The sequence below is a fragment of the Lampris incognitus genome, chromosome 2, assembly GCF_029633865.1.
Source record: "Lampris incognitus isolate fLamInc1 chromosome 2, fLamInc1.hap2, whole genome shotgun sequence".
Taxonomy (NCBI): Eukaryota; Metazoa; Chordata; class Actinopteri; order Lampriformes; family Lampridae; genus Lampris; species Lampris incognitus.
The window spans coordinates 89,718,495-89,743,596 of NC_079212.1; the positions used below are offsets into that span (position 1 = coordinate 89,718,495).

General features: G+C 44.9%; 1 protein-coding gene across 1 annotated transcript; it reads right to left on the reverse strand.

Moving 5' to 3' along the window:
- Window positions 1–175: 175 nt before the first annotated feature.
- On the reverse strand, window positions 176–25,102 carry LOC130108488 (RNA-binding protein 5-like). Its single transcript, XM_056275440.1, has 25 exons — window positions 24,847–25,102; window positions 19,058–19,111; window positions 17,126–17,306; window positions 16,351–16,497; window positions 16,145–16,214; window positions 15,712–15,785; window positions 14,701–14,784; window positions 14,552–14,612; window positions 13,468–13,536; window positions 13,191–13,351; window positions 12,990–13,087; window positions 9,138–9,222; window positions 8,901–8,969; window positions 6,958–7,030; window positions 6,750–6,853; window positions 6,493–6,610; window positions 6,288–6,379; window positions 5,344–5,547; window positions 5,105–5,254; window positions 3,574–3,648; window positions 3,196–3,381; window positions 2,896–2,970; window positions 1,439–1,542; window positions 1,070–1,199; window positions 176–874 (listed from the first exon to the last, which is right to left on the reverse strand). Exons 2-25 carry the CDS (start codon window positions 19,072–19,074, stop codon window positions 749–751), a joined length of 2,553 nt encoding a protein of 850 aa, XP_056131415.1. The 5' UTR covers window positions 19,075–19,111; window positions 24,847–25,102; the 3' UTR covers window positions 176–748.

Here is a 25,102-nt window from a genome sequence, read left to right on the forward strand (position 1 = left end):
GGGGAAAAAACAACCCCCACAAGAAAACCGTTTCCTTGCAAGTCCTGAAGTTTTTATCGTAACTAAAGAATGACAGAAGTAATGTTTTCAGCTGTAGAGCAATAAGTCCTTTGTAGTGTCCATTTCATTTTCACATAACTTTTGGTTAAGACAGTGAGAACAGTCTGGAGAAAGTTTCAAGAAAACAGATCCATCTGACGCAAAAAGCAGAGAAGCCCAGTAAGGCCACATTTTATGTACAAATTATACAAACTGTACATCATCAATTAAATGGTAATCAACTAATGACATATGAAATAGAACAGAAACTTACACACACACAAACCAGAAATTAGCTTCAGTTAGGGTAAAGAAATACTTTGACATTTTCTAAGGCAGTTTGGGGGGGGGGGGAATGAGGCAAATGTGTAATTTGTGATAATGGGCTACACAAATAAAATTGACTTGACTTGACATCCACAGTGCAGTGTAATTTCCCCCACGTAATTGGCTCAATGATTCGTCCCTCTCCACCTCAAGCTGATGTATGGTGAGCATTCTGCCGCAAAATGGCTGCCGTGCATCACCCAGGTGGGTGCAACACATTGGTGGTGGTTGAAGTGAGTTACCCCCTTCAATGTGACGTGCTTTGGGTGTCTAGAAAAGCGCTGTATGAATGTAACGATTATTATTATTACGGTCCTTCTCGGAGCTGGAATCAGCTGGCTAGTAAAATTCCAGGGTTGACACTGGTTTGTCTATCCCAATTTCACTCTATTTCAGTGAACCGTGCAAACATTGCCTTCCGAACGGCGTCCTTGTATGTGTCAGATGGTGAGAGTTCATATGAACTTCCCTTGATACCCAGTCCAGTGCCCTTGGTCCTTAATGAAGCCTGAGGGGAGATGCAAAGACAGTTATTAGATTAGACAGATTGGACACAGGTACCCCCTCTGGTAGCTTGGCTAATTGGATTCTCACTCAAAAAGAACACGTAAACATGCATAATCCATCTGTCGGGAACAGCTAGGGGAGACACGAGTGCAAACGGTACTCCTAAATTGGAAGCCCCCATCACTCTCATACGTACCGAGATGGGAGCTGTTATTCCCTGTTGGTGACGTCCAAGACCCCTGCCCTCCTGCCAGCCCATCGCCTGCAGCATCTTGTTTCCAATGTTGTCAGTGGTCAGACCGTCTTTGGTGGGCTGCTCGTAGTTTCTGTGGACGAGTTGAATAAGAACGCAACATCTTTTTCATCAAAAATTGATTCTCATAACAGGAGGTCATCAGATTCCACTCTTGAAACCATCTATATTTTATGACTGTGTGTTTTTTAAAGTCACGGGTTTGGTATGGTTTCTGTTTCTTTTGTTTGTTTTTGGTGAATAGAAATCTAGTCTTGAATTTGAGTTTTTAGTTTCCAGGACATGAAACCCCTGACTTATGTGTCTTCTTACACTGCGGGGGTTGGAGGTTGATAGGATTTCTTCTTCTTTGGTGCAGGAGGCTCAGGAACGCTGTACTTTTCCCTTCTCTCTGCAGCTCTGTCTCTGTATTTCAGCTGTAAATGAAAACAGAGTATACTATGTTGTTGTCTGTGAATGTTCTCATTCATCCAGGTCATGGTTATCCAAAGGAGTTGAATCAAGTGCAACTGGGCTTTGTATATATCCGTGAAGATGTTTCGCCTCTCATCCAAGCGGCTTCATCAGTTCGTGCCTTTCTGACTAGACCAAGCTAGTCTGACTGGCGGGTGATGAGACTCAGAATTTATCCCCTAGGAGTCGTTGTCAGAGCTATTGATATGCGTGGCTAACAGAGCCATAGATGAGTGTCTCTTTTGTGTACCGATGTTTGGCCGCGCCCGTCTTTATCGGAGCTATTGATATGCGTGGCTCTCCTGTGCTTCGATGTCCAGCTGAGCCCGTCGCCATCGGAGCTATTGATTTGCATTTGTTTAGCAGCGACGGTCGTTGGGGGTGTTAGTTTCGACTTCATTGTTCAGTGGTCATGAGAGTCGTTGGAGCCATTAGTGACCGACTGTTGTTCTTGGAGGCTAGGCTTCTTGAGTCTCCGGGGTAGAGATGAAAGGACGGCACTGTAAGTGGGAGATAGGTGGTGTCGCAGACCTCCTCCTCTGTTGAGGGATGGTTAGCGACAGGCATTGTTAAACATCGGGACACAAAGAGCCACACATATCAATAGCTCTGACAACGACTCCAAAAGGATAAATTCTGAGTCTCATCACCAGCCAGTCAGACTAGCTTGGTCTAGTCAGAAAGTCACGAACTGAGGAAGCCTCTTGGATGAGAGGCGAAACGTCTTCACTGATATATACCAAGTCCAGTTGCACTTGAGTCAACTCCTTTGGATGCTATGTTGTTGTTTTTTTTGTCCCCCTTTTTCTTCCAGTTGGACCCAGCCAATTACCCCACTCTTCCGAGCCGTCCCGGTCACTGCCCCACCCCCTCTGCTGATCCGGGGAGGGCTGCAGACTACCACATGCCTCCTCCCATACATGTGGAGTCGCCTGCCGCTTCTTTTCACCTGACAGTGAGGAGTTTCACCAGGGGGGGTGTAGCGCATGGGAGGATCACGCTATTCCCCCCAGTTCCCCCTCCCCCCTGAACAGGCCCCCCGACCGACCAAAGGAGGCGCTAGTACAGTGACCAGGACACATACCCACATCTGGCTTCCCACCTGCAGACACGGTCAATTGTGTCTGTAGGGACGCCCGACCAAGCTGGAGGTAACACAGGGATTCGAACCGGCGATCCCCGTGTTGGTAGGCAACAGAATAGACCGCCACGCCACCCGGATACCCAAAACAGAGTATATGTTAAAAAGGAACCTACAATATTGTAGCTTACTCAGAGACTTCAGGAGAAAAGGAAGAAATCCACGAAGTCAATACCTCAGTCTCTTTCCTCTCCAACTCCTCCAGCTGAGCTTCCGAGAGCTTGGATCTTCTCTGAATTTCCAAGTTTTGCTAAAAAAAATATTGACAGCGGTTTTAATCAACTGTTAAAATGTGACCAACCTTAAAAAACATCTCACCCAGGCTGTAAAATATGACACAATATATGCATGGCACTGTGGAATCTGTCCCTTTTAATTGTGTACAAAATGGACAGTACTATACTAGGAACAGATGGTGAGACACACAATATTCATGGCCCCTTCAAGACTGAACACCTGCTGTTTAGCCTCATACCTTGTGCAGGTCAGAGAGCTGCTGATGACGCAACAGGGCATCTGTACTGGGGAACTGCCGTCGACAAAGCAGGCAGGCAATCTTTTTCCAGTCTGTCATCTTGTCTGCTTCATCCTCTGCCCTATCTGGACCCAGCTCCTCTGGATCACTGTCCCCACTGTAGGATGCTACCAGGCCACTCTGCATCTAAACACCGAGAGAGAGAGAGAGAGAGAGAGAGAGAGAGAGAGAGACAGAGACAGAGACAGAGAGAGAGAGAGAGAGAGAGAATGTACAGATGAGCTTTCTTATCAACATCTCAGGGAAGATAACACTCAGCCTTTTTGTACTCCCCACACTACAATTAAATTAAAGTGAAAAGAAACCCCGCACCCTTACCTTGATTAAGTTGTCTTGTTCCATCATCTTCAGTGGTTCATTCAGAATAAGCTGCATCGCCAAGCTCCCACTTTGCTGTAAAAGACATAACCAACACCTGGTCATGCAACACTATATTTTTTTTAAAAGCCACTTTATTTTGTCATTGTATTCTTAGAACAAATTTGTCCTCTGCATTTAACCCGTCCCATTGTATGGGAGCAGTAGGCAGCTGCAGCGCCCAGGGACCGACTTCAGTTCTTCTTTCCATTGCCTTGCTCAGGGGCACAGGCAGGAGTATTAACCCTAACATGTGTCTTTTTGATGGTGGGGGAAATCGGAGCACCCGGAGGAAACCCACGCAGGCACGGGGAGAACATGCAAGCGCCACACAGAAAGGACCAGGGACGGCCTGGGGTTTGAATCCAGGACCTTCTTGCTGTGAGGCAACAGTGCTAACCACTGGGCCACCGTGCTGAGCTCTATTATCATATCCTTCTCAAGGTTAAAAAATACATATATACATAGGTCTTTCTTATACAGTAAAGCAAACTTGGAAGCAATTCTACCAGTTCTAACTGACCTTCATTCTCACGGTATATGGATAAGGAAAAAAACATGTTAATGCGAGTTGTAAATGCGTTGTGATCAGAATGTGACCTCATCTGGAGGTGGTCTGGCTCGCATCGTGTTCGGATTTTAGGTCGGTGTAAATGCATCCGTACAACATGCTGGCATCCGTACCTATGCAACGTCATCATGAACTTTTCCCTCCGTCTATCCTACCCTCGACCCCTTCTCGCTTCCACGGGCGGGGAACCACGGTATAACTGAAAGGCCATTCAACTATGACCTCAGCTCAAACCAGACAACCCGCTGAATTTAAGCACATTACTACACAGAGCTAAAAGAAACTAACCAGGATTCCCTCAGTAACACCAAGCGAGGAAGGAAGAGCCCAGCGCTGAATCCCTGCCTGCGGTGGGTGTGGGTGGCGTATAGAAGACCCCTTAAGCTCAATTTATGCTCCAAATGTCTGCTAGCCGACATAAGAAAATGTATCGTGTACACGACAGCCCTGGGAGACACAAAAAGTGTCTCTCATGAAGTCAAAATTGTCAAGAGACATCTGTCTGCTAGCCGACATTTGGAGTATAAATTGGGCCTTACCCGGTGTCAAGCTCATCCATCATTGAGATCCGGTCTCAGTGAGGATAATGAGAATGCATTAAAAATACCCGGTATAAACACAAAGGCAATATCGGATCTTGTATTTTCCGGATAAGATATCCGATACAGACTGCATTGTAATGCCGGGTGTAAATGGGTTGTTAATGTATGGCAACCCCAGCAGACTCCACAGCAAACAAAGTAGATGTTTGTTTCCTATCCCAAGGAAAGGAATACAAAAAGCAGTACTCTGGACAGACTGTACCAGCAAAAATGCAGTCTTTCCTCTGGTGGGATGTACTTGTAGTTTTCAATAGCTCTCTCTCGCAGCCTTGTCAAGGCCAAACGTGGGTGACGACTAATGAGTGTGCAAGGTCAGTACCTTCTTCTCAAAGAGGGTGAAGCCGGCATCAGCGGCAGCAGACTCCCTCCTCTCCTCCTCCTTAGACTGCCCTATGGCTTGGAAGCTACTCTTAAAGCCTTCCTTTTGTTTGTTCAAGGTTTTCGCCCAGCGTTCCATGTCTTTAGCAATCTACAAATGGAGAGGAAAAAAAATAAGGAAATCCTCGTGTCAAAACCTCATGTAAAAATAAAAACACCACCACCAACAAATGAATTTACCTGCTGCGCAGACTTGCTCTTGGGTTTTTCTCTCTTCTCCTTGGGCTCTTTGGGGGTTGTGGTGACTGCAGCTGTGGAGCCATCTGTAGTGCTTGCTGTGGAGGTTTGTTCTGCAGGAGCGTCTGAGGCGGCCGGCGCGGGGATGTACGTCTGCTTTTCACTGTCCCAGTACAGGAATTGCTGGGTTTGAGAGTTGTAGTAGTACTATGACAGAGAACAAACCTTCATGAAATACAAATGTATACGGCGAGGCATACAGACACCGTTTACTTCACATTAATTCGACTGAGGTGCTTTCCCTCATACACGGAAAGTGACATCCTCAACTAGAATATAAATATGTTATCTAGCCTTTTTAATGAGCCCACTAAAAATAAAAAATTAAGTCCATCCATCCACCCATTATTCGAAACGCTTATCCTGCTCTCAGAGTCATGGGGATGCTGGAGCCTATCCCAGCAGTCATTGGGTGGCAGACTGGGAGACACCCTGGACAGGCCGCCAGGCCATCACACAGGGCCGACACGCCGACACACACACACACACACACACACACACCCCCAAGGACGATTTAGTATGGCTGATTCACCTGACCTACATGTCTTTGGACTGTGGGAGGAAACCACAGCACCCGGAGGAAACCCACAGACACAGGGAGAACACGCAAACTCCATACAGAGGACGACCCCGGACAACCCCCAAGGTTGGACTACCCCGGGGCTCGAACCCAGGACCTTCTTGCTGTGAGGCGACCGCACTAACCACTGCACCACCTAAAAAATTTTAAGTAACCTGATATAAATATAAAAATCCCCGCCATTCAACTGTGACAGCCGGTGTAATGGATCATGACACAGGCCCAAGAGCAACCTACCACAACAAGATCATAGCGAAACACTGTCAGTGTTTCAATACAGCCCCACCAAAGTACCAGAGTCACTTACTTGGCTGTTAGGATCATAGTAGAGGCCAGTGTGTAGATCATAATAGTAGCCTGATGACGCATCGTATTGGTAATTTGAGGTATCGGGGACAACTGGTGACAGAAAAACACAAGAGCGTGTACATGAAGTTTAAAAAAAAATGTCATGCCTTTGTAATGTCTGTTTACTCTTGCCATACATACAACAAGTGACCAACTGATCTTACCAGGTGATGCTGAAGCAGGAGCGGCATCAACTGTGGAGGCTGTTGATGTTGCTGGTGAGGAGGTGGTAGCGTTTACAGGCTGTTGTGCCACATGGATCTGTCCTACTAACTGGTGTGTCTACACAAGGCAAAAAATGACTCAAGTCAAACTGAACAGTTTACAGTCAACAATTTACATTCTAAATATAGAGCCCATGTAGTACACTGCATTATTTTGGGTCAACAGTAAGTGGAGGCTGTACTAATGTCCCAGCTACCTGTATGTCAGGCTGGCTGATAATGACTGCCTGATAAACCTGAGCAGCGTGGGCCACCACCACCCCCGTGGCTGCCGGAATTAAAGTCTTCACCCCTGGAGCGGCTGACGAAAGTAAAAGTAAAAATACAAGGTTTCACACAACTGGCAATCTCGACCCAGAAACAAATATGACAAACTCCTTCAGGTTGATATATAACGTTTATTACCTCCTAATAGTCCGTCTCCCACAACTGGTGCCAGGCCCTCAGGCTGCTGTGGCCATAACTGAAAATTCTGTCCCTACAGAGAGAAAAGGAGGCTATTTAGACCCGGCATCAACATGTATTTTGGGTGATCCGATCACAAGCGGACAGCTCTAAGTACATCAGTTCACACCTGGCATTAGAATGTGTCTCCACATGCACTTCCGAGTGACCAATCAGCTCTCACTTCCTTGCTATATATCCAATGTATACATCACTGTGGTAGGGGACTGTGGTTTAGCCTCTGCTGCTGCAAGCGGAGAGAGAGAGCGTGGCTCGCAGAAGAGCAGCGCATTGGCCCGTGTGGGTGAACAAATTAAAGGCAATATTAAATAAAGCCTGTGTTACTCGCCTAAAACCTTAGCCGCCTTCATCTTGAACCCTCCCCATGGCACGTGTCACAAACTTCTCTTTTATTTCCATTCCACCTTGTGAAGCACAACAGGTTTTTGCAAAGTACTGTGTAAATAAATAATATTATTCTGATGATGATGTAGATGTGTCTTAAAGCCTTCAGAACCCTGATATATTGCATTTATGAAACAGTCTGCTTCTGGTGTGGGAAGATGGAAGCGCAAATTCACGTTTGAGGCAGCCTCACCCAGTACTGTCCATGCAGTGAGTGTCTTAGTCCACATCTGCATCTAAGTTTGTTTTCATTTGATGGCTGGGAGAGCTGGCGCTGGATCGGCTGGGAGAGCTTGGTCTGAGCGTCCTGTGGGCCCAGGGACCACGACCCTACCTGGAGCTGTGCCCAGAGAAGCAACACTGAGGGCGGTCTGACAGGACGCGGAAGCGGGGCAGGCTAAGCTAACTGCCAGCCCATGCAGACCGGCAGTTCTGACAGTCATCCTGGCTGGCGTTCGTGCTCCTGGCCAGTGTTTTTTGTTTTGTTTAGTTTAGATATATGTGTTAGTTTGGATATATGTGTTAGTTTGGATGTGTTTTTGTCTTTGTGTTGCACTGCTGTGGGCTGGGGGAAAACAACATTTCGTTTCATTCCATGTGTGCAAGTGCATGAAATGAAATGACAAATAAAGCGTTTCTGATTTCTAATTGTGATTGTGCGTAAATAGCGGCATGGACACAGCAAATGTATTTCGTGCCATCCATCCATCCATCCATCCATTATCCAAGCCGCTTATCCGAATTCGGGTCGCAGGATGCTGGCGCCTATCCCAGCAGGCATTGGGTGGCATTTCGTGCCAGATAGAGACAAATAATCTGATGAGGAAAATTAACTGAGTGGATTAGGAGTGTCAGGCTTCCTTAATTTTGTGCTCAAAAGACAAAATACGTTGTGGAAAAATGTAAATGCCTGAACACTGCAGTTTGTAATTCTCAACCTGACCCCTGTCAGGCTCAACCTGATCATTTCGGTTCAGGCTCAGATTATTTAATTATTCCAGCGGGTTTGAGAGGGTCGGGTTCTGTGCTGCGGCGATAAGTGAACTTGAACCTGAAGTTGAACTTGAATGTGCAAGCAGCTGGCGGCTCTTCCACAGTTGTGGGTCTAATGTGTTAGAAATTACAGACAAGGTGTGTGTGTGTGTGTGTGTGTGTGTGTGTGTGTGTGTGTGTGTGTATATATATATATATATATATATATATATATATATATTTATTTATTTTAAACAGAAGAGGCTTTGATGACCGCCTAGTTGACTAGGTGGTCCTTCAATGCGGCCTGGGACGCATGTGTGTTTACACTTCAAATGCGATGTGGACTAATGCATCCCAGGCCAGGATCTCAAGGCACATTGGGTGCATTCACACCTGTATTTAGAGCTGTCCACTTGTGATCGGATCACCGAAGACACATGTTCATGCTAGGTGTATACAGCCTCAGAGCTCGGTAAATACAGGGTACACTGGTTCAAATCACTTACAGCATTGCTTGAACTAACCTGTGCATACTGAGCGAAGCCCTCCGGTAGTGATGTGTATTCAGAAGTGGTACTTATCCCCTGTTGCAACTAAAAGATGAAAGCAGATGAGGAGGGGGGCAAAGATATCATGATATTTACAGTATGCTTGGCAGTTTTAATGTCACTGTAGGCATTTGAAGTCACTTCACATCCTTCCTGATTGAGCATTAATTTCAAATGGGGGGGGGGGGGGTAGGACAAGAAAATCATACATACCTGGCTGGAGGACCACTGAGCAGCAGCAATGGCTGTGGAGGCGACAGAGAGAGCACTGGCTCTAACTAAATCCTGCTGAGAGTCTCTGTAAGGAAATAGTAGCAATCATTTAGGAACAATTTCAGAGAAGGAAGACCACTCAGGACATGCTATGCATGTGGAGTTTGTGCAAATGTCTAACACTGAGCTTGAGTACAGGGCCAAGTAGGTAGTTTCCAAGAAAATGAGGGCGAGCTTTTATCCACCCCAGCCACTGGGGATGCACAAGCCAGTGCATTCTTAGTGCTAGTAAGAGTACATGGGGAGGGTTGCATCAGGAAGGGCATCCAGCGTAAAACCTTTGCCAAATCAAACCAACATGCGGATCATAAATCGGATTTCCATACCGGATCAAGTTGAGGCCCAGGTGAACAATGACCGCCACCAGTACTGTTAGACAACAGGGTGCCAGTTGAAACTATGCTACTGTTGGGCGAAGGAGAAGGAGAGAGGGAAGGCATATCCAGAGGCAGAAGGAGAGTACAAAGGGTAGGAGTATGGAGGTGAGAGTCAGAACTTTGAATGTTGGCACTATGACTGTTAAAGGGAGGGAGCTGGCTGATATGATGGAGACAGATGGTAGATATGCTGTGTGTGCAAGAGACCAGATGGAAGCTAAGTAAGGCCAGGAGCATTGGAGATGGGTTCAAACTCTTCAACCATGGTACAGATGGGAGGAGAAATGAGGTAGGTGTAATCCTAAAGGAAGCGTGTGTCAAGAGTGTGCTGGATGTGAAGAGTGTTTGACAGAGTGATGAGTATGAAGTTGGAACTCAAAGGTGTATTGATGAATGTTATCAGCGCATATGTCCCGCAAGTTGGGTGTGAGATGCAAGAGAAAGAAGAATTCTGGAATGAGTTGGATGAAATGGTGGAGAGTGTACCCAAGGAGGAGCAGCCAGCTAAGACAGGCACTAGGTGATAGTGAAGAGTTGCCAGATGGCTGGGCAACTACTGCTGAAATGGTGAGGGAGACAGCTAGGAAGGTACTTGGTATGCCATCTGGACAGAGGAACGAAGACACGGAGACTTGGTGGCAAAGAAGAAGTGGGATAGTCGGGGATGAAAAAAGTAGACTAGAGTACAGGGAGATACAGCATAAGGCGAAGAGAGACATGGCGAATGCAAAGGCTAAGGAGAAGGCGTATGGTGAGTTGTATGAGAGGTTAGACACTAAGTAAGGAGAAAAGGACTTGGGAAGGATGTGCAGCAGGTTAGGGTGATGAAGGATAGAGATGGAAATGTGCTGACAAGCGAGGAGAGTGTGCTGAGAAGGTGGAAGGAGTACTTTGAGGGGCTGATGAATGAAGAAAATGAGAGCGAGAGAAGGTTGGATGATGTAGGGATAGTGAATCAGGAAGTGCAGTGGATTAGCCAGGAGGAAATGAGGGCAGCTATGAAGAGGATCAAGAGTGGAAAGTCAGTTGGTCCTGATGACATAACTGTGGAGGCATGGAGATGTTTAGGAGAGATGGCAGTGGGGTTTTTAACTAGACTGTTTAACACAATCTTGGAAAGTGAGAGGATGCCTGAGGAGTGGAGAAGAAGCATACTGGTACCGATTTTCAAGAACAAGGGCGATGTGCAGAGCTGTAGTAACTACAGAGGTATACAGTTGATCAGCCACAGCATGAAGATATGGGAAAGAGTAATAGAAGCTAAGTTAAGAGGAGAGGTGATGATCAGCGAGCAGCAGTATGGTTTCATGCCACAAAAGAGCACCACAGATGTGATGTTTGCTCTGGAAATGTTGATGGAGAAGTATAGAGAAGGCCAGAAGGAGTTACACTGTCTTTGTGGATTTAGAGAAAGCATATGACAGGGTGCCAAGAGAGGAGGTGTGGTATTGTATGAGGAAGTCGGGAGTGGCAGAGAAGTATGTAGGAGTGGTGCAGGATATGTATGAGGACAGTGTGACAGTGGTGAGGCGTGTGGTTGGAATGACAGATGGGTTCAAGGTGGTGGTGGGATTACATCAAGGATCGGCAATGAGCCCTTTCTTGTTTGCAATGGTGATGGACAGGGTGACGGACAAGATCAGGCAGAAGTCTCTGTGGACTATGATGTTTGCGGATGACATTGTGATCTGTAGCGAGAGTAGGGTGCAGGTTGAGGAGAGCCTGGAGAGGTGGAGGTATGCACTGTGGAAGAGTAATGAAAGCCAGTATGTGAAATGGTGAGGATGCAAGGAATAGAGCTGGTGAAGGTGGATGAGTTTAAATACTTGGGGTCAAACTGTTCAAAGTAACGGGGAGTGCGGAAGAGAGGTGAAGAAGAGAGTGCAGGCAGGGTGGAGTGGGTGGAGAAGAGTGTCAGGAGTGCTTTAAAAGCTAGAGTGAAAAGGAAAGTTTACAAGATGGTAGTGAGACCAGATATGTTGTATGATTTGGAGACGGTAGCTCCAACGAAAAGACAGGAGGCGGAGCTGGAGGTGGCAGAGTTGAAGATGATAAGATTTTCATTGGGAGTGATGAAGAAGGACAGGATTAGGAACAAGTATATTAGAGGGACAGCTCAGGTTGGGTGGTTTGGAGACAAAGCAAGAGAGACAAGATTGAGATGGTTTGGACATGTGTGGAGGAGAGATGCTGGATATATTGGGGGAAGGATGCTGAAGATGCCAGGGAAGAGGAAAAGAGGAAGGCCAAAGAGGAGGTTTATGGGTGCGTTGAGGGAGGACATGCAGGTGGCTGGCGTGACAGAGGAAGATGCAGAGGACAGGAAGAGATGGAAACGGATGATCCGCTGTGGCACCCCCTAACAGGAGCAGCTGAAAGAAGAGTGGGCTCTAATCTCTTCTCTGTCGCCACTGTGCCAAGCAGCAACTGTTAATTAAGTGTCCTATCTTTTAGTTTGTGGATATGTCTTTTTGTCTTTGTGTTGCACTGCTGTGGGCTGGGGGAAACGATGTTTTGTTTCATTTCATGTGCACAAGTACATGAAGTGCAATGACAAATAAGATGTTACTGATTTCCTTGACTACATCATGAGTTGTTAATGTTTCAATTCTAAGCATTAACAGAACGTCTCCTCTGATGCTGACATTATCAGTCAGCTGTATACACCTGAAAAAAGCTGACAAACTGACCCTACCTATGAGCTTCAAGCTCAGCCGAACACATAATATTCTACCGATGCAATAAAGGCAATTCAAGGCCAACTTCCTTTACATCTAAGTGATTATAGTTTTGGACACATTTACATTTTCATGCCCTCCACTATGCAAACGTTATATCACACTTCATATGGGTTTAAATGGGGAATTCACTGCTTGTGTCCAAGAAGACAAGATAACTTAGCAGCCAACTGAACTAACTGTCTTTTATTCAAAGAAATCTACCCAAGGATTTTGTGACACTGCGCTGCTAGGGCACTGCTTTGCTGTGTCAAGTAACCAGCAGGATGTGTTTATTCATCGATTATCATGCAGCATTTCCTTAACACTCCATACCAGGATCTCATAGTTACAATCAGCCGCAAATCCACTGACTCCAAAAGTCCTGCTAGGGCGCATCAAATTCACAAAAAGGGAAAACATGATGCTAGTGCGTGGTTTGTAAAGTGTCTTAATCCTAGTAAGAGAGCTGGATGAAGAAGTGGAAAGAGGAGAACATGAGCCAATAAGACCCTCAGCACTTTTGGCTGACGTTTCGCTGCAGCATTTGTAAAACCTTAGGGGTTTGACACAATTTGAACATTTTCCAAAGAGATTACATATCCTACACAGAGGAAGATCTCCTCTGAGGACCATGCAAATTCTAACTGTGCTGAGCCAAGCTGAACTGCAGGTGGGTGACGATGACAGTGACTCACTTCCGAGCGCTCTTGGCATAATCCACACCGATTGTCTTTCCATCGAGTTTTAGGGGTGGCTGGAGGCTCTGGAGAATGGTGAGGAGCTGAGAAGCCTCCTACACAACGATTTGAAGACACATAAGCTTACTTGAACATGTGCATACCCTCAGAAGGTAGAGAGCTGGTGTAATTTCAAAAAAGCAAAAAATGATAAGTTACCAAGGGAGATGAGAGCTGAACAAAGGCGAAGCCTCTGTTCTGTCCTGTTTGCTTGTCTTTGATGAGGCGGATGTTGCCCACAGACAGGTTGGCATAAGGTGCCAACATGTTCAAAATCGCATCAATCGATGAAAGTGGGGCAATATTTCTCAAAATTATTGCTGTAAATAATAAACAGAAAAACCATCAATCTCCATGCATGACACATGTACTTAAAAGATCATAATTAGATGTGTGTGTGTGCATGTGGGGTGGGGTGGGGTGGGGGGCCACTCACTGTCTCCATTGTAATCCCCAGGTTGTTGAGACTCAGCATTTTCACCACTTGCCCCAGCAGACTCTCCCTCTGCATTCAACAAAACATAGCAGTTTGGTCAAGACCAGAAACACTTCACTGTGATACTAGCTGTGAAAGATGTCTAACGTGATACAGTACTTGGCTCCATTTAGATTAAAATAGTTTTCTTTCTCATAGCCGGGAAACACACCGTCTCTCTAGTTGCATGTCGGGTTACTACTACTACTACTACTTTCAGCTGCTCCCGTTAGGGGTCGCCACAGCTGATCATCCGTTTCCATCTCTTCCTGTCCTCTGCATCTTCCTCTGTCACACCAGCCACCTGCATGTCTTCCCTCACCACATCCTTAAACCTCCTCTTTGGCCTTCCTCTTCTCCTCTTCCCTGGCAGCTCCATCTACAGCATCCTTCTCCCAATATACCCAGCATCTCTCCTCCACACATGTCCAAACCATCTCAATCTTGCCTCTCTTGCTTTGTCTCCAAACCGTCCAACCTGAGCTGTCCCTCTAATATACTCGTTCCTAGTCCTGTCCTTCTTCATCACTCCCAGTGAAAATCTTATCATCTTCAATTCTGCCACCTCCAGCTCCACCTCCTGTCTTTTCATCAGTGCCACTGTCTCCAAACCATACAACACAGCTGGCCTCACAACCATCTTGTAAACCTTCCCTTTAACTCTTGCTGGTACCCTTCTGTCACAAATCACTCCTGACACTCTTCTCTACCCACTCCACCCTGCCTGCCCTCTCTTCTTCACCTCTCTTCTGCACTCCCCGTTACTTTGGACAGCTGACCCCAAGTATTTAAACTCATACACCTTCATCACCTCTACTCCTTGCATCCTCACCATTCCACTGTCCTCCCTCTCATTCACGCATAGGTATTCCGTCTTGCTCCTACCGACTTTCATTCCTCTTCTCTCCAGTGCATACCCCCACCTCTCCAGGCTCTCCTCAACCTGCACCCTACTCTACTACAGATCACAATGTCATCCGCAAACATCATAGTATTACCTTGTAGTATAGCTATCATCTAGTTGCATGTAGGGTGAAATACACACCGACTTTGACTGCTCCACATCGAAAACACTTCAGCCTCTTCCGGAAATTGTACAAGCCACACTGAGAAAACAGAAATAATTATTTTCATTTGGTTGATATAATACTTTAACTCTACCCATGGGTAGATATTGTTGGAGATGACACTTACAGCATTGCAAAGCCAGTTTTCAAACTTCTGCTTCCTGTTGCTGTAATGCATGGCAATGCTTTTTCCCTGGATCACCAGCCTGTTCTGTGAAGCCGAAAAAACACCAGTCATTTCAGCTTCTGGGCTGTTAAAGCCAAAAGAGGCAGGTGAGGTCCTGCCACTACCCCACCCCATGAGTGAGCGAAGCTGGAACAGGAAAGAGTGGCTAGGCTTATGCTCACTTAGGCAGAATCCCTCATGGAGTACAGGGAACAGTAGGGCACAGGGAGAGAGAGGAGACTGAGAGAGAGCTTTATGTCTGTGTGTGATCTGAGTGCCCAAAAGCTATTTCTTTAAGTGTTTCGGACCGGAGTGCTGCCAGCTCGTCCTTGTCCCATTCCAGTCTTCGGGTTTTAAAAATGGAGGCGAGAAAAGAGTCAAGAGACTGAGCTGGAGCAGAGTGTGCTTTGCAACCCTCGACATGACTAAAAGATTCTACAACAAATGAAGGGAAGCCTTCAGTTCAAATTCAAAAATGAATAAAAAGGCAAAAACGCCTTGTGATCTCGAGACTCTAGCTTAAAGTTGGCTTTTTTTTCCCTGCAAAATGACAGTTTCAAACAAAGCTAAGCACACAAAAGATATTGCTTCCGGTAGCTTACTTAAGCTTATGTTTCTAAGAGAAAAAAACTGAAGGACATTGTACGATGGGAGGACTTTAGAAACCTAAATACTCCTCTGAATCCACAAGATGAGACGAGCAGTTTTAATGAGTTAATTTTTTGCCTGTAAAAGTTAGTCTCCTTGGAAGATTAATCAACCAATTGCGTGATATCAAAGATATCTGAACGGAAAAGCCTCTGATACAGTTTTGTGTGACCAAGTGTGGGATGCAGTCATCCAACTAAATGCGATTAAGGTTTCAGCTCTCTAAATGGTCACCGGTACAGTAAAATCAGTCACTAATGGTATCTGGTTTTTGGGGCTCTAATCTCCAAGGCAAAATCTAGACTTGGTGATTGTTGAGGCAACCTGATTGGTCTCCATCCATCGGGTAGCATCTTGCAAGTGATAAAACTCCACGAAGGCGAAACCACGGCTTATACCTAGAAACAGCATTCAAATATAGACGGGAGGCGTGTTAGTTAGAATGCCTTGGTACAACATTCAAACTCTGTCACAGTCGGCTGAACACTCAAAGTCAAATTTAAACGGAGTGGGTTGCTTACAAGGTAAAGGGATTCAGGTGGCTAGAATGTATAGTATACAATGCTTCCCTTCTCACCTGGTCATACCACCAACCCCAGTTAAAACAAGCAAACAAACACTCTATAGGAGAGGAAGGATTCCCCAAAAGTTGTGCTATGAACATTTTGAGATGACAGCAATGAGGGAGGTAACGTGGGTTGTTTGGCATCGTACACGGATAAAACCATGAGACACTTCTCTAAACGTCAACACTCACCTGTCCTTTTCTTCATCAACCGGATATCCACTGGCTGGGGCCCCTGCAGCTGCTCAAGTGCTGCCCGGATCTGAACGAAGGATGACAATGTGACTCATTTTATCATGCCGATTATTTTTTCTGACTTCACATACAAAGAGATCAACACCGTGGCTTAGTTATCATCGATGCATTTTCAAACCATAAAAAAGGGTTGGGAGACATACATCATCCTCTGTGACGTGGAGAGAGAGACCCCTGAGCATAATGGTCTTGCTCTCCTCCTCCTCATGCTCCATCTTGTAATTCTGGTCCGGATAATCCCCGTCAAATTCATCATCAGACCTGTCGCTACTGTGTCGCTTTCGTCCCCTCTGCAAAAAACAAAAACAAAAAAAACCCCACAAAAAAAACCCTATCAGTAATGTTTTACTTGTCGAGCTGTTTCAAATTCCCACCCCGACTTCTTAAAATCGACCATTTACAGAAAATTGACCGACATAGCATTTTAAGAATAAACCCTTTGCAACTGTCTTAATTCCTCTGACATCAGATCGGCAAAAAAAAGTTATGAGTAGCTAAATTACCTGACACATACAGCTAAAAAAAAAGAAGAAGAAGAAGAAGGAAATGGTGAGAAGGTGTTGGGGAAACTATAAAAATAGATCGCTATACCTTCAGCAAATGGAGGGCAATGTATCTTTTATTCCATTACCTAAATGAAACTTCGTATGTGCCTTGCATGATTAAACTTTGTGGAGGACATACTTTTAATCTCAGAAACCATCAAGACACACACACACACACACACACACACACACACACACGTAAATTGGCAACAGTCATCTTAGTCCACTTACCGTGCTGGTGTGACATTGAAGTATTAATACTTGGGGTCATTGTGTACTGGACAGTCCTATAGTAACTAAAGGAAGTGTGCCCTGAAGAAATTCTAAGAATGGTACAATTAACTAAGGTCACAAAGTATTTACTTTTACTGACCTCAGGACTGTCCCTCTGCATTCTGTCTCCTCTGCGTTCGTCAAAGCGTTCTCGGTGTCTGTCGTCACCCCAGCGGCGGTCATAATCCCTGTCTGCCTCTCGGTTTCTTCTGTCATGCCACTCTGCGTCGTCTCGCCCTCCATTTGAGCCATATCTCCCACTACGTTCACCTCGGCTGAGCCTGCAAAATGTCAGGGAAATTAAACGATTAAATTGGTGTTGTGTTTAAATTGTGCGTCATGTTTAATACATACCAGTACAACAGAACTCCTAGACTTATGAACCCAGACCTCAGACAATTACTCTGATAAGCCCGATGCCACATGGACGCAACTGTTGACAGTTGGATTCCAGCTAGCGACCTTTGTTGCATGTCATACCCCCCTCTCCCTCCCACATTTCCTGTCTGACCCTTCATTCTCGCTTTCTAATAGATGAAAATGCCCCCTCCCCCCAAAAAAGGATGGTAAACAAAAAAGATGATATGGATCAAAGTTCATTTTGCACAGAATTAGTACAATCAGTATTATCCTTCCTCAGACAATGTAATTTGTGCAGGAAATTTCAGGACTCCCGATTTGTCTGCCATTTCCACCCCAGGGCTAAAAGTGTTTAAAATAAAGGTTAGGGTTTGTTTAAGATTGGGGTTAAAGTCGGGGCCAGGGTTGGGGTGGGGGTTAAGGTTAAAAGTGAAAAGGTCGGAACAGGTTAAGGCGGGGTCATCTGGGTGAAATGGTGTACAAATAGGGAGTCCCCGAGTTTTTAACTTGAAAAATTACAAACATACAAACATGCTGATCAGCACAGGATAAAAATGATCGACGATCTCCTCAATTATCACTGGATGTCCCCGGATAACAGAAGTCCTGTGCAAACAGACTATTAATGAATGGCTGACTAGGTCAGGTCTAATTATCATTTATATGCCATAGCTACTTTCAACTTCTTAAAATGTTTTGGAGGATGATTTTGCCACTTTTCAGCATACATCTCTTTGTATCACTTAAGCCTGATTTATGCTTCTGCGTAGAACCAACACCAGGGATGCAGCTAGGCCGGAGGTTACGCCAGGGCCTGACGCGCACCTCTCCAAAAATGTAACCACACATCGCGGTGACATACGGCTACGCAGACCGCAACAATTGTGATTGGTCCGCTTGGTAGAATCGCGTTTCCTCCTACCCACTTCCGGCTGCTTCTTCTTCTTCGTCCGCTCCTTCTTCACCAAAGTCACCATGGGCCAAATCAAGGAGAGACAAGTTGAGGAAGTTCGCAAATATGCACATTTCGACATCTTCTCTTTTCTGCGTTGCATGAATTTCAGTAAAAGTAACTGTTGTCCAACGTGAGCCGCTCAGTTTCAGCTGCCTTTTTTTTTTAACCAGACGAAGAAACGTCTTCTGCAGTGTATGAGAAAGTCAACACAGTGGCATAGAAACCCCACCGCCAACTAGCGTCTTGGTAGTGTAATTGCAGAGCGAAGCAGACACACCAGCGCACAAGTATGAATGCCATCCAAAGGAATTGAATCAAGTGCAACTGGACTTGGTTATATATCCATGAAGACGTTTCGCCTCTCATCCAAGAGGCTTCCTCAGTTCGTGCCTGACTAGCTTGGTCTAGTCAGAAAGGCACGAACTGAGGAAGCCTCTTGAATGAGAGGCGAAACGTCTTCACGGATATATAACCAAGTCCAGTTGCACTTGATTCAAATCCTTTGGATAACCATGACCTGGATGAATGAGAACATTCACAGACAAGTATGAATGCCAACAACCGTGTAGACCACTTGCGTAGACTCTACACAGAAGCATAACGTTACCTTTAGTTTATTCTAGTAATGAATGACTGTTTTAGCCCCTCAACAGCACATTCCTCTAATACTATGGTATGGACATTTCTATACTATTGCAGCCCAAGTTATAATCTTACCTTTTATCAGCTCCCATGGCACAGGGCTGAACAGACAGTTTGGATGAATAATTCCTGTAAAAAGAAATAACAAAAAGATATGATTACTTAGCCAAACTTTGACTTGGGCTATATTTTGAATAACCACCCCTTTGGGGAGGCTGTAAGAAATGGCAATATATCTTGAAACGGTATAACTGTCAATCAACAAATAAGGCACTCTTCCAATATAGAACCTTCTATTCAAGTAAATTACTGTAAAATGTATGCTGGCTATTGATAAATTTCATCTCAGTTGGGTTGTTCTTCCATTCAGCCACCCATTATCCCAACTGCTTATCCTGCTCTCAAGGTCGCGGGGATGCTGGAGCCTATCCCAGCAGTCATTGGGCGGCAGGCGGGGAGACACCCTGGACAAGGCCGCCAGGCCATCACAGGGCCAGTTGGCTGTTCTTCTACGATGAATTTTAACTCTGATCAATGAAAATACAGTAGATTCATCTCCCGGTCAACACACATCTCTCAACAAGGACTTTGAGATTTTTAAAGTGATGAACGTTAGATCACAGAAAGTTTAATCAGTTCCTTTGGACATTATGTTTATTGAGAGAAACGTTTCATCACTCATCTAAGTGACCTCTTCTGTCTCAACTGACTGCAGATATCCCAACCCTTATAAACAATACAGTGGCATAAAGACCAAAAACAACCATCGATTTCATATGCAAATTGCCATGACCATTAACTGGAGTTACAATGGCAATGTGTACTATAGTACACGTAGCACATAACACAATTGCCACTCTAACTCGTTATGGTCACGGCAATTTGCATGAAACCGATCGTTGTTGAGGCAATACAAACAAACATGGAGGGCAGTGAGTGCAATGCAGAATGGGGTAATTCTGAACAGAAGGACTCCGACCAGCGAGGACAAAACGAGGAGCTTGTACCTACAAGAGGGGCTACTTCTATCGTATGGACATGGTTTGGGTATGAAAAGATGACACTGACCAGAAAACCGTACTGCGCAAAATATGCCACACACCGGTCCCCACAACAGAGTCAAACACCACTAGCCTCTTTTACCACCTACGCAAGAATCATGTCAAACCGTACAGAGTCTACAGATGAGAGCCGCAAAAGTACAGTCGAGTGCTCAAAACAAACCCCAGACTCAGACATTGCAAGAGGCCTTTGCCCGCGGCACACCATATGTCAAAGATTCACGAAGATGGAAGGAGATAACGACTGCCGTTGCAACTTACATCTGCAAAGACATGGCGGCCCCAATTTACACAGACGAGAAAAGGGGGTTTTGTGAGTTGGTGCGAACACCTGACCCAAGGTAAACAATGCCAAGCCGATAGACTTCAGTCAAGTTGAGTTGCCTCATTTATTTATATCAAGATCGTCTGGCCAAACTAGAGGAAATCCACAAGGTATTCTACTACGCTACAACAACAGATATGTGGATGAGCCGAATGACACATCCCCATATGAGCCTGACTATACACTTCATCTGAGACTGGACACTCTGCAGGCGGTGTTTACAGACAGGCTATTTCCCAGATGACCACACGGGCCAAAATGACAGCCAGAGGTCTCAGAGAAGCTCGAGTGATGGGGACTGCGTGAGGATCACCCAGTCTTTGCTCTTCAGCTGAATGACTGGACACATTCACAGTGTTTTGGCCACCATCATTTTTGTATTATATTTTGCTTGCAACCACAGTTGAAAAGTGTTTTTTATATAATTTATACGTTAACATTTTATATTTTGTTACATGCTTAATTGAAATCTGTGCAAAGGAGAAAAATAATCAGATATGAGCACCTTTTATTTGTCGAGTACATAATTCAAAATGTAGTAAGAAACAGTTCTTTCCATAAGGTCATCTTATATAAACTATTTAGTCACTGAATTTACAGAAAATGTGCTATATCTTAATATGTGTTGTTATCGTGATATGAATGACCTATATCGTGAGGTGAGATTTTGGTCATATCGCACAGCCCTGGTCACATCCTGTTCCAACTCCTCCCCTCTGGCAGGCGCTACAGACCACTGTACCCCAAAACAAACAGATATAAACACAGTTTCTTTCTGCAGGACGTCTTTCAGATGAACGCTTAACACTGCCAAACAAATCCAACCATTTTGTTTATACTGCACTGTACTGCTGTCACATTATATTCGAATATCGAATTTAATTTCGAATTTGCATAAAAACACGAGATTCGAACGTAAATGGGGAAATTCGAATTGAATAAATAAATAAATAAATAAATACATTGATTGTACTTTAAAATTATTAATTAATCAATGTCAAAAATGCCAAAAGTATGCTACGGCAAGAATTCCAGCTCTAATTACCCATAAGTCCATTACCCATAAGTCCATGGAGCGGAAACGTAGGCCTAGGCTGCAGCCAGAAACGAGAAAATGGAGGAATTTGGTGCTGCCGACAACGAGCCCGATGATCAGCATACCAGAAAGATCGTCACTCCAGAGAATCTTAGGAGTGCGATTGGGAAACACTTTGGTTTTTGGACTGTAAATGGAAAGACTGAAAACAAGGACAAGGTAATATGCAAACTATGTGAGCGTGAACTAGCATACCATAGTTCCACGACCAACCTACATGCAGTTCCATCATCCGGCCGAATACAAAGAACTGCAGGACCCTGCTGGTGCGTCTGCTCTGCTAAACAACCCAGGCTGACAACGTTTTTCTCACCTTCGGCTGCTCTGTCCTCTACACGAAATATGTAAAGACATGCGGCCAATAAGCATCGTGGAAGGTGGAGGCTTTAAAGATTTTCTCCGTGAAATTGAGCGACGTTACACTATCCCAGCAGAACCACAATAACTAAAAACATTGTGAAACTCTACGATACTACTCGTGAAAATGTACGCCAGATACTAAGCGAAAAGGAAATTGCATTCACTACAGATGGGTGGACGTCTATAGCCACAGACGATTATGTTACAGTTACAGCACACGTAATGTCGGAGGCGTGGGAACTGAACGATTTTGTCCTACAAACGAAAGACTTGAGAAGTAGCCACACTGCAGAAAATGTCGCGGAGTGCATTTCTGGCACACTGAGGGATTTTCACATTCCCCGTGAATCGGTGATCGCAGTCACAACAGACAATGCACATAACTATGTGCATGCAGCTGTGGAGAGGTACCTTGATACCGTTAACATACCTTGCATGGCACATACAATCAATCTAGCTGTACGTAAAGGGCTAGACGTCAGAGCCATAGACACGACACTTAGCAGGCTAAAGAAAGCAGCCGCATATTTGGGCAGGTCACCTACCGACAGCTACCTATTGGAGGATAAACAGCCTTTGCTGGGCTTGAAAACTGATAAATTAATTAACGATTGCATCACGCGATGGAATAGTACATATGAAATGATCTGCAGGGCATCGGAACAACAGGCAGCTGTTGCAGCTGTAATATTTGAGAAAAAATTGTCAAATCTCGAACTAACTGTAGTATGCTGATCCTCATTGCTTAGCTGAATGATAATCATTAGTAGACCAACAGCGCTACCTAGTGGTGGTTAAGCTAGGCTCTCATATACCCCAGATGTTGACTGCTGCGGCAGTCGGAGAGTTACAATAAAAAGGACCAGACGTTGGGAATTGGTCTCCGGCTCAAATCACTGTTATGGATATATTAGCAGTACAAGATACATCCAGATAATATAGAAAATATATTACACTAACCACAACTGAATGGGCCATGGTCGAACAGATGAGTGAAATACTTAGACCGTTCAAGATTGCGACTGAGGCTTTGTCAACTAACAGATATCCCACAGCTTCTGCTGTATTGCCTTTACAGCATGTACTACTACTGTGTCAACTTGGCTCACCCATTCCTAATGCAATGCCCAGCTTGAGAGAAATGACCGCAAAGATCGACACAGATTTGAATAAGCGTTATGACAAAAATAACGAAGCAACATTCATGTTATTGAATAAAGCAGCATACCTGTATCCCCGCTTTCATAGTTTAATGCATTTATCAGAGGAACAGAAGGACCAAGTGCACGCAAACATTAAAGAAGAAATGGCCGTGAGATTTGAAAGTGGGACAGATGAGCATTCGTTAAGCTCAGACACTCACGCACGAAAAACGGCCCTGACGGCAATGGGCGATCTGTTTGGAGAAACATACAAGGGAAGGGGCGAGACGAGAGACCACCAAGACAATGTACTGCACAAAGAGATGTGGTCCTGCCGAAGAGAGACAACGATGCCAGCAGACAGCAATCCTCTTCTATGGTGGAAGACGCTGGGTAGCGCAAAATATCCCCACCTGGCGCAGCTTGCAAGAAAGTAGCTGAGTGTTCCCGGGACATCAGTGCGTTCTGAGCGGGTCTTTTCCACAGCTGGGAATATTGTTAACAAAAAGCGCTCCGCTCTTGACACTGAACACGTTAACCAATTGATATTCCTGGCGAATAATTTGTAGCCTCCCAGTCCAGTTAGGCCTATGTGTAGACTATGTATAATCGTATTTACAAAGGCCACATAACCCACTATTTTTTATTTTATTATTACTATTATTATTTATTTTAGTTATTTAGTTTGGTGGGCTTGCCTAGGCTACTTATAGGCCACGTTCTGTTAGTAGCCTACGTTACATTGCCATGGCAGCGCTGAATGTAGCCCAATTGCCGTGAGGATTATTGACATTATTACTTTTTTGAGAAGCATACTCTGTGGTAATTGTTTTTGAAAATATGGCAACATTTTACTTCATAATTTGCATTAAACTTCACTAATTATTTCGACCGAAATATGTTGTCTGTCTGCTTGTCCCCTCTTGTGGATACAAATGGTAAAACGCATGATCAAAATAATAACTGATCAATAAATTACGGGTTATTTTTAGTCTTGCCATTTTAAAGACCGTTTTTTACGTGGAAATTCGAATCCAAATTCGAATATGGGTACAATTCTGCCACGAATATCGAATATGTTTTTTTCTTAAAGTGACAGCCCTACTGCACTGTACATTGTATGTATACTGGTACTCTGTCATGTCCATCTACCTCAAGCATGTATATGTGATTAACCCGCCAACATGCATGTCAACATCTCTGATATATTCTCTGCACCATTTAACCTTATCACTTCGTATTTCGCCTGTGTAAGCCGATCCTTGTGTATATGTCTGAAGATTGTTGTGTTGTTACTCTATGTTAAGTGCACCGAGAGAGCCACGAAACCGGAGCCACATTCCATGTATGTGCAAACCTGCAAGGTCAACAAACACGATTCTGATTCTCTGATCTTCTGCTGGTAGTTCTGGCTACCGGCGATCACTACAGGCATTAGAAGCCAGTGACTAGCAGCTCAATAAACGAATAATAAGTAGTAGTAATAATAATATAAATAGAAGAATTACTATCCAGCATTCCTGGCATAAGCAGATGATGACGGGGGGACATTTCTAAACACTGAGCGACGTCGACCCAGTTGACTAACACATAACGTTATGGGTCAGAGCCATTGAGTTATCCATGAAATCGGGGGTTATCAATAAGGGGCAGAGTTATGGACAAGTCACGATTGTAGACACGTGTTTGGGGTTACACAGAAATTGGCTGGTAAAAACGTCTTATTGTGTTGGCTGTACGAGGGCAGGCCGCGGTGGTTAGCACTAGCTATTCCCATTGCGAAGACGGCCGATTTAGCCGAGGCTAAGCTAACAGACGTTGCCTGCCCAAGCTTACTGAAGAGTGGAAACGTGAGAAAGAAAATACCTCGTATCACTTACTTACTGCTTGACAAAGCTGCGATAGGAGCTGAACTGCTGTAGGGAAGTCCAGGTTCTCGTTGGTACTGGTTCGCACTGACGCCGAATGAACCATAAATTAACCACGCAGCCAGCTAACCAGCGCCGAAGCTAACCTTCTTCGTCTTCATCCTCGGATTCTTTTGGTGGTGGACAGCCGCCATTAAGGTGCACTACCGCCACCTAGTGGCGTAGGCGGTGTTTACACCCAGAAAACGAAAGAAACGCATATCTTATA